Source organism: Bos indicus, chromosome X (assembly GCF_029378745.1).
Source record: "Bos indicus isolate NIAB-ARS_2022 breed Sahiwal x Tharparkar chromosome X, NIAB-ARS_B.indTharparkar_mat_pri_1.0, whole genome shotgun sequence".
Lineage (NCBI taxonomy): Eukaryota > Metazoa > Chordata > Mammalia > Artiodactyla > Bovidae > Bos > Bos indicus.
Genome location: NC_091789.1, coordinates 114400762 through 114411382, shown reverse-complemented (window position 1 = coordinate 114411382; position 10621 = coordinate 114400762). Strand labels below are relative to the sequence as shown.

At 41.9% G+C, this 10621-nt stretch overlaps 1 protein-coding gene across 1 annotated transcript; it reads right to left on the bottom strand.

Moving 5' to 3' along the window:
• Nucleotides 1-1627: 1627 nt before the first annotated feature.
• LOC139181569 (melanoma-associated antigen B10-like) lies at nucleotides 1628-2554 on the bottom strand. Its single transcript, XM_070785071.1, has one exon. It carries the CDS (start codon nucleotides 2552-2554, stop codon nucleotides 1628-1630), a length of 927 nt encoding a protein of 308 aa, XP_070641172.1.
• Between the last annotated feature and the right edge of the window lie 8067 nt (nucleotides 2555-10621).

The following is a 10621-nucleotide window of genomic DNA, read 5'->3' as shown; positions in this document are numbered from 1 at the left end:
ATTTATTGAGAAGATGTTAGGGGAAATGCAATACTCTAGGACATGGTATACCAAGTCAGTTAAAAATGGTTATTAGCAAGAAAATCTAAATCAGTTTCCCCCTTTAGAGCATATATTATTTCTGTTTTGGAATTTTGTTAAACTGAATGCACCTCAATGCCCCTAGAATTTGTGTAGAGGAGCACTCCTTCCATTCCCACTCAGCTGCCCTTCTACCCAACCATGCTTATTTTCATTTATTTTGCCTCTACCAAAAATCTAGATCTCACATTTCTGTTGTTCACTTGCTCAGTCGTGTTCACCTCTGAGATCCCATGGACTGCAGCATGCCAGACTTCCCTGTCCTTTACTATCTCCTGGAGTTCGCTCAAACTCATGTCCATTGAGTTGGTGATGCCATCCAACCATTTCATCCTCTGTTGTCCCCTTCTCCTCCTGCCTTCAATATTTCCCAGCATCAGAGTCTTGAACCCCATAAACAGTATGAAAAGGCAAAAATATCTCACATAGAGGTTGATAAATTACACTCAAGATAATCTCATTAAAATGTCCTTTGAATGGAGTTGGTTCTGGCTCTCTAAAAGCAGCAAAAACAGTGCCATCCCAGTAGCTGGTGGCACTCCAAAGGAACATCACTCTGTTTCTCAGAAACTCCTTGACAACAGTGTACATAAAACAACTAGTTTGTGTACTGTGTTCAGGTGCACTGCTACAAGAGCACAGGACAAGTTCCATTCCTGCCCGAAGTACAGATTTCTTTGGCTTACCATAATACTATGTTCAGTGTGATAAGTTTCAGGTTATTAGCTTCAGACTCAGATACACTGGAGAGTCTGGCTCCTGCTCACCACTTCCATGCCTCACCTTGCCCACCCCTCAGCTTCACTGAACCTTCCACTGAAGGACTTATGGTTTCTCAAGACCCCAGTATGCTTCGTCTCAGGGCATTTAAACTTGACTTCTGTCATATGGATCCTCAATCTTCTCACTCATTTTTCCTTGTCCTTTAGGTCTTAGATGATACCCACCATCATCTTTATGTAACTGCTGCTCCTATATGCTAAAATACTATGGATGGGGATTGGGTCTTACTTATCCTAATGTCCTCAGGACTAGTGTGGTGCCTTCTGAAGAGTAGCTGCCCAATTAATGTTTGGAGTTAATGTTCCTTCTACATCTTGAATGAGCTAAGCAAATCCAAATATGTGTATTTAATTTTTTTGTAGAACACATTAACAGGGAAAAAACAAGCCAGGAATTGACCATTTTTTACTTTTTATTGCTATTTATTGACTCCAACTATCTTACTGCTGCATTCTTAGAAATTTCCAAGGAAATTCCTGGTTTCCATTTATTACAGGATAACAAATCTCTTAGTGTTAAATCTGAGGAACAGTAATAGATGTCTAAACAATGTCATTCATAAACTTACATTCTTAACGCTCATAAATCCTCTTGTTAAAAGAAAAAAAAATGAAAAATGCCAAAAAGGTAAATTTCCAACACAGTGAAATATAAGAATACACAGGTTTTATCTACTTTTTCCCCCTAATCCCACTCCAGCCTTCCACTGTTTCAAACATTGACATCCCTTTTCAAGAGCAAAGTGCAGAGGCTGCCTCAGTCTTCAGTAAGGGTGGGAGAAACCAGAACTTGCACTGGCCATGGCACTTGTGCCAGCCGTAGCTTCAATTCTGGCTCGGGCTCGCTCTTCCTCATCTCTCAAAGCCTCCTCGTACTGAGATGGGAAGCTCTTGGGGTTGGTCCCATGGATCTTAGCCAAAAACTCCAGCAATTTCATCTTGCTGACTTCAGCATAGGCTCTCGGACCCCACAGGAATTCATAGCGAGGGGGATCACTAGTGGGCACCTGCTGGTACTCCAGATACTTTTCCATCACCAAATCACTGGTGATGAGCCTTCTGGGTTCCCCAAAGATGAAATGCTTCCTCCCAGAATATATATCCATCATATTCAGCACTTTCCAGACTTCCTCCTCAGTGGCGCAGTTCCCCTTCATGAAGATCACTCCCAAGATAATTATCAGGAGGCCAGTCTTGGGCATGCCCTGTTGATCACTCAGCATTCCGTTGTAGGTGAGATCCAGCTTGTTAGCAAGGGTATAGCTATGGTTGATGGGATCCACTTCCTTCACATCAAGGCCAAAGACCAGCTCCATGCGCTCAGAGGCACTCCTGAGAATCTCAAGGAAGTCATCCTTGTACTCTTTGACAACATTACCAATCATGTCTGCCTTCGTGACTGGCTCTCTCATTTGATACTTTTGCAGCAGGAAATTGATTAGCAGTTCCACCTTTTCATCTAGAAGGTCTATGTGCAAGTTCTCAAGGTCTGGCAGGGATTGCAAAGTGCTCGATTGTTCCATCTCTTCTTGGCTAGTGGAACCCCCATCTGATTTTTCCATCTCTTCCTGGATGCTGGAACCCTCTGTTGATCTGCTTAATGAGGTACCTGTGGTGACAGTGGAGGAGAAGGAGGCACTCTGAGGACACTGGGAAGAACTGGGTGTCCCAGAAATAGAAACGTCCTCCATGGGGTGGGGGATCAGAGAAGAGGAGGAGGAATAGGAAGCCTCATTCTCAGCTTGTGTTACCTGTGCACCTGCCAGGCCCTGGGTCTCCCTGTGTGCCTAAAAGTATTGCTCATGTGGGAAGCATGGACTCTTCTTATTATCAGTCATAGGTGACAGCTGACAGGAGTGTCATCAAGAGAGTGGGTTAAGAGGGCCCACAGTTTAAGGGAGAGGGGGAGGGTGTGACTGGTCTCAGCTGGTAAACTTTGCCATCACAGCTCTCATGGAGGCTACCTCCACAGGTCTTCCCCGAGGACAGCGCTCTAGAGGGCCTCACAGGACTTCTGTCCTACACCACCTGTTCCATAATAACCTGAAGGAGGAATGGAAAAATTCCTCAGGATGCAGCTGGCCCTCTCAGACTGAAAGCAGGGCAAGGTTGAGGCATGTGCGGTCCCTTGTGTTCAAAGGTGTGTTATCTGCTCAGCCTTCATTAAGGGTCTTCATGTTGACTCAATGCATTGATTGGAACGTTTCCTCCTCCTGAACTAGGACCACCTGCCCCCCCTCCTCAGAGTAGGGTAGTTACTTCCCTGAGAACCCCGAGTAGGAAGTCTGAGGATGCCTGAGTGTAATAGATTTATTGAGAGCTGCCCGGGTCTAACAACCAGGGTGTGGATGCGGGGGAGGATGCTGTCTATTCTGGGGTGGGTAGTTCCCCCAGTTCTCACTGAGGGCCCTCACTTTGACCCCTAGAAGGCCCTAGGTCACTTCCCCTCTGTTTTCCTGAGGCCAGGGCTCCCTTGGGACATGTCTCACCTCCCTATATCACCAGGAGTGAAAGTCAAAGGGTATCTCGGTCTAAAAGGTATTCTGGGGTTTCCTAGAGATGAGAGCAGGGACGGGGCTCTCATGGATCTCGGCCATTTTTGGATAAGTGGTCCCATAATTTCTCAATGAAGAGCCTCACCGGGACACCTACAGAGCCCGGGAATCTTCCCTCTGGTGACCTATGGACAGGTCTCTACAGGCCTGAGGCGCCCAAAGAGGAGCTCAGCGGCACTACTTCTATCTACCTCCATAGGGCTTTCCAACGCCTACAGCCAGGGTGTGGCTGTTTCTCTTTTCTGAGAGGGGCGATACCCTCAGGTCTTACTCACAAGTCCTCACCTACACCCCTTGCAGGCCTAGGACTCCACCCTAGAGCAAAGCCCTCTTTCCCCTGAGACCACCCTCCCCATACCCACCCCCGGAACAAATGAGCGGGTGCCTCATTCGGACAGTTATTCCAGAGCTCTCCGGGCTGGGGGGCGGGGGCAGGGCTTTGTGGGGGGCCCTTCCTCTCTGGGTGGGCGGCCCCTCAGTCCTGGTTCAGAATCTTTACCTGGACTCTTTGCAGAACCGGAACTTGTCTCTCTTGATTTGTGACCTCTATCCTCAGATGGTGCCCTCACCAGTCTCACTTCCGGAGGGGGAAGTTAGGGGCGTGACTTCCGGCCACGCATATGTGGCGTATCCCTGAGCAGACTAATAAGCGGGGCTGTGTGAGACCCCACCCCACCTGTCTATTCTCACTTAATGTCCTCACCTGCCTTACAGGATGGAGAAGGCAGTGGCACCCCAGTCCAGTACTCTTGCCTGGAAAATCCCAAGGACGGAGGAGCCTGGTAGGTTGCAGTCCATAGGGTCGCTAGGAGCCGGACACGACTGAGCGACTTCACTTTCACTTTTCACTTTAATGCATTGGAGAAGGAAATGGCAACCCACTCCAGTGTTCTTGCCTGGAGAATCCCATGGACAGCAGAGGCTGGTTGGGCTGCCGTCTATGGGGTCGCATAGAGTCGGACACGACTGAGCGACTTCACTTTCACTTTTCACTTTCATGCATTGGAGAAGGGAATGGCAACTCACTCCAGTGTTCTTGCCTGGAAAATCCCAGGGACAGCGGAGCCTGGTGAGCTGCTGTCTATGGCGTCGCACAGGGTCAGACATGACTGAAGCAACTTAGCAGCAGCAGCAGCAGGAGAAGGTCAGGAATTGTACCATCTGGCCACCCCTACTGGAAGCTTCCCAGGGCTAACAGTTGGGACTTGGCTCCGTGAGACCCTCTTTCTTCTGGGGTGAGTGGCCACATTCAGCCCTCATTCAGGATCCTTCTCTCGGCCACAGTCCTTTTGATTAATTAACTGATCCTTGATTAATATTTCTTACTAATGAAGGGAGTTATCAGTCTGTGCACTTCTGTCAAACTGCAACTCTCATAGAGATTGAAATCTGAGTCCCAGACTAGATTTTAGTTGGGGAGGCTGCAGCACAAGGTATGTGTGTGTCTAGAGTTGCTGCTAGACTGTTAGAGAACCCACACATCCCTTCCCATCAGAGGTCTCTTCTCCAGCCAGACTTAAACACTTGGGAATATTCTGTTCCAAAAGATTTACAGGGTGGAGACTCATGTAGACACATTTTTTTAAGGAAATTTTGGCCATATCCCTTGGAAGCATTGTGTCACTTCATTTCATGATGAAATGAACAGTTGTAAGAGCCAGCATAGGCCCACTAGGTGGATATAAGTTCTTACTTGACCTCTAATCATTTGGTAAATAATTGAAATAGTAAAGTAGGAATCTTACAAATTGTCATTCTTTGGATGTAGAGCCTGGAGCACAGGGTTGGGGGTGGGGGGGAGGTGATTTGTCAAGGATCACACAGTTTGTGCCACAAGGAGTAATCACAGTGACATCCGCTGTTTCCATCCTTGTACTCAAAATGACTTGGGGCTTCAGAGTGGGGAGTGGAGTGTTTTGCAAGTGATTTGTTCTGATCTGTTGAAAACACCGAAGTGTTCTATGACTGTTTTCTCACTGTAAGAATTCCAAACATGCAGTCATAACAAAATGCTCCCTTGAGAATCCCCTCCCTCATCCCCACCACCATATAACCTTATTATGAGTTTATTCTGAATGGATGGAAATGTGGTCATGACTTAAAAAAATGGAACAATAAAATACATATTATTTTTCAACTCTACCCCCAATTAGTAATGCATCTTGAAGCATATACAATATCAATCTTCAGAGTGGCCCTAAAGTCAGGAAATTCAGATAATTTTATTACTATTTTGCAGATTGACCATGTTCTTGATGACATTTTATATATTTGTCTATATTTCCAGAATGTACAAGACCTTTATATAGATTTAGCATTTTTCTTTATTAAGAAAACTAAAATGACTAAGCTTGTAATTAAAACTCTAATGCATTTTTGTCTGAAAATATTGTCTTGAGGTGGCATGCATATTAAGATATATAATTGGTGTTCTAAGTATTGCTCATGAGAATTAGTAGCCTTTCCTTGGGCCATGAGAAATGAGAAACAATAAAATTACAAGGTTAACTATTTCTATACTCTACCTTTTATAGACTTAGCCTCTGTATTTCCTGTTCTTGACATATGAGGTCAGCTACATGAAGCCCTGTCAATCACAGTGATTAAATGCCAACCAGCATACTGTGACGCTTAGGCATAAGCTTAAAGTCTCAAGCACAAAGTCCAAGGACGGGTTTTCTATTTGCTCTCTGAGAGCTTATGCTGTGAAGCAGTTTCATCACCTAGTCCATCTTGCCTTGGAATCATTTTAGAGCTCTTTGGATATATTTTATTTACTTGCATTCCTTTTTCGAGGTTGGGATATCAGAGTAAGACAGAATCAAGTTTTTAAAGAAAGCATTTTATTTATCTGGCTGTGTTGGGTCTTAGCTGCAACTTAGTTGTGGAATCTTTCATTTCAGGATGTGGGTTCAGTAGTTGTGGTGCCCATGGCATGTGTGATCTTAGTTTCTGACCAAGGATCAAACCCACATCCCTTGCATTACAAGGCAGAATTCTAACCACTGGATGGCCAGGGAGGTCCCAGAATCAACTTCTTATGTCTTCATTTTATCCTTTTTGTCAACTCTCATGTACTATATCACTAATATAAAATGTTTTCTGTTTCCTATATATTGGGGGTTTTTAGAGACAGAGTAGTGGTTAAGAATGTAGAACTAATGTCATCTGGAATTTTAAAGATTCCATCTTTATTTTATGGAGCATTTGCATCTATTCTATGTCTCATCTTAAAGCAAAAGTATTCTAAAATGGGTAAAATTCTGAATTGTACTAATGTGGGGTATTTTAATGCTATAGTAAGCATAATTGTCAATGCCCATGATATATGTTAAGTCAAAAGTTGAAATAGAAGCATTTTGTATAAATGTAACAAGTGGACTTGGAATAATAAATACTATTTTAGTCTCTTAATTCTGTAATTTTTATTTGTGTGTAAAAGCTTTAGATCTACAGAAAAGTTGTGATGATAGTATAGAGATTTTCCATATACATATCCTATACCCACTTCCTCTATTGTTAATATCTTCCATTAGTAGACTATGTTTGTCACAATTAAAGAACCAGTATTAATACATTATTTTCTATAGTCCAGAGATTTTCCATATACATAAACTATATCCACTTCCTCTATTGTTAATATCTTCCATTAGTAGGCTATGTTTGTCACAATTAAAGAACCAATATTAATACATTATTTTCTATACTCCATAATTTTTCCAGATTTCCCTAGTTTTTATCTAATGTTCTTTGATAAACTCCTGAGTCCCCTCCAGGAGAACAGTGTTAGATCATGTCTCCTCAAGGTCTTCATTGGCTGTGATAGTTTCTCAGACTTTTTTTATTTTTGACAAACTTGACAGTTTTGAGGAGTACCTTCTCAAGTAATTTTTATAATGTCCCTCAACTGAGATTTGTCTGTTTTCTTATCAATTTTATTGATTTTAAAAAAAGAATCAGCCTTCAGTTTCATTGATATTTTTTCTCTATTGTTTTCCTTTTTTAATTTTGCTGATTTCTGCTCTAATTTTTATTATGCAATTATTATCCTTGCTTTAAGTTTAATTTACTTTACACCTGAAACTAACACAAAATTGTTAATTAACTATACCTTAAAATAAAATAAAATATTTTAAAGTTTTAATTTGTTCTTTTTTTCTCTTGTTTCCTAAGGTGGAAGCCTAGGTAATTAATTTAGGTCTTTTTTCTGTGCTTATATATGCATTTTAAGTTATAAATTTCCATGTACATTGTTCAGTTGTAGCCCACAGATTTTGCTAAGGTGTGTTTCATTTTTATTTAATTAATAATCCTTTAAAGACTCTTGAGAGTCTCTTCAGTTCAGTTCAGTTCAGTCATTCAGTCGTGTCTGATTCTTTGTGACTCCATGAACCGCAGCACACCAGGCCTCCCTGTCCATCACCAACTCCTGGAGTCCACCCAAACCCATGTGCATTGAGTCAGTGATGCCATCTAACTATGTCATCCTCTGTCTTCTCCAACCTATCTTTTCTTTATTTTTGCAACAGGTAGTGGAAAATGTGTGATTTTTCTCTTGACAAGAAAATATTTCAGTGCACAGTATCTTGCCTGACAGGTTTAGTATTTTCTTCATAAGTGATATAGGAATTTCTATACAACTCTCTTCCATCCTGTTGTGAAGAAAAAAGCAGCAAACTGGGAGGGAAATAGCTTATCACCAGAATAGTAATGTCTGAAGTAAGAGTAATGTCTGAAGGAATAGTAATGTCAGAAGGTTTTCAAACTATGTTGGTTTTTTCCTCCTTCTAACTATCTCCATTTTCTTCTTATAGCCCACAAAATGTAAGGGTTTTTTATGTTAACAGTTATTCTTTGTAGGTGTTTTTTTTTTTTTTTTTCTTTCTCCGGATTAAAGTCCTATCTCTCCTTAGTTTGTTGCTCTATGTGGTATTTGACTTGTTCAGTTCCTGCCTGTTTGAATCAATAAGCTCTTCTTTTAGCTTAGTTAATTCTTTTCTCATTTCATCTGCAGTGTCCTGAACTTCCCTGGTGGTCCAGTGATTAAAATTCTGTGCTCCCAGTGCAGGGGCCATGGGTTCAATCCTTGGTTGGGGAGCTAAGATCCCACATGCTGCATTCAGGTCAGTTCAGTCACACAGTCGTGTCCAGCTCTTTGTGACCTCATGGACTGCAACAATTCAGGCCTCCCTGTCCATCACCAACTCCTGGAGTTTTCTCAAACTCATGTCCATTGAGTTGGTGATGCCATCCAACCATCTCATCTTCTGTCGTCCCCTGTTCCTCCCGCCTTCAATCTTTCCCAGCATCAGGGTCTTTTCAAATGAGTCAGTTCTTCGCATCAGGTGGCCAAAGTATTGGAGTTTCAGTTTCAACATCAGTCCTTCCAATGAATATTCAGGACTGATTTCCTTTAGGATTGATTGCTTTGGTCTCCTTGTAGTCTAAGAGACTCTCAAGAGTCTTCTCCAACACCACAGTTCAAAAGCATCAATTATTCAGCTCTCAGCTTTCTTTATGGTCCAACTTTCACATGCATAATGACTACTACCATAGCTTTGAGTAGACGGACATTTGTTGGCAAATAATGTCTGCTTTTTAATATGCTGTCTAGGGTGGTCACAGCTTTTCTTCCAAGGAGCAAGTGTCTTTTAAAAATTTTTATGACTGCAGTCACCATCTGCAGTAATTTTGGAGCCCGAGAAAATAAAGTGTGTCACTGTTTCCATTGTTTCCCCATCTATTTGCCATGAAGTGATGGGATGATGTCATGATCTTAGCTTTTGGATGTTGAATTTTAAGCCAACTTTTTCACCGTCCTCTTTCATTTTCATCAGGAAGCTATTTAGTTCTTCTTCGCTTTCTGCCATATGCATGGTGTCATCTGGGTATCTGAGGTTATTGATATTTCTGCCAGCAATCTTGATTCCAGCTTGTGGTTCATACAGCCCAGCATTTCGCATAATGTACTCTGCATGTAAGTTAAATAAGCAGGTACTCTGCATATAAGTTAAACATGCTGCATGGCGTGACCTAAAAAATAGAAAAAAGTCCTGCTTCAGGCTATCACAGTCTAGTTCCTCTGTCTGCACTCTGTTGTCACTGGGCTGTGATGAGGGCACAGATTTTGGTCTGGAAATAACAGGTAACTTGCTGCCATTCACTGTATTTGTTCTTTCCCAAGGTTTTCTTCTCAGATCAGGTGTACTTGTTGAAGAGGCCTAGAAGCTATAGGCTCTGAATCTTCATTTCTGTCCTCTTTTTGTTCTGTTTCTATTGTTGATCCCTTTTTGGCAATTCTCCTGTTGGGCAGCAAGACACTCATTTCTTCCCTTAAACCACTACCTTCTAAGGAAAATTGGTCTAGTTTTTTCTATCCACTCTATCTCTGTATTTTAGTTGGGATGTTTAGACTATTCACATGTAAAGTGTTTATTTATATAGCTAGATTAATATTTACCACCCATGTAACTGATTTCTGTGTGTTCTATTTCCTGTTTGTTTCTTCCTCGTCATTTTCTGCCTTCTCTGATTTTATTTGGTTCTATTTTATATCCTGTCTCAGCCTATTATTTATATTTATTTTAAAAAATTTTCAGTGCTTGCTCTAAGGTTTAAAATAGACATATTTTTAATTAGTGTTAGTTCACCTTCAGATAACACTATACTGTTTTACATGTGGCACAGGTACCTTATAACAGAATATTCTCAAATCCTGCCTGCTTTCCCTGTGACCTTGCATGTATTGTTTCACTTACCTATATGATATAGTCACTGCATACATTTTTTAAGTAGTCATTTATTCATTTGTTTTTTTAGGTAGTCATTCATTTATTTTTTTTAATATTTAAAAAAAATTTTTTTTAAGTTTTTGGCTGCACCAGGTCAGCTTTTGTGCAGACATTCTCTATTCACAGTGAGCAGGGGCTACTCTTTCTTGTGGTGTGGGTGCTTGTCAATGCAGTGGCTTCTCTTGTCCTGGAGCACAGACTCTAGAGCGCAGGCATCAGTATTGATAGCTTGCAGGCTCTAGAGCACAGGCTCAGTAGTTATGGCTCACAGGCTTAGTTGCTCTGTGACATGTGGGATCTTCCCAGACCAGGGCTTGAACCTGTGTTAACTGCATTGGCAGGCAGATTCTTATCCAGTCTGCCACCAGGGAAGCCCCCAACCCCATACATTGTTATTATTAATGCTTTAAAG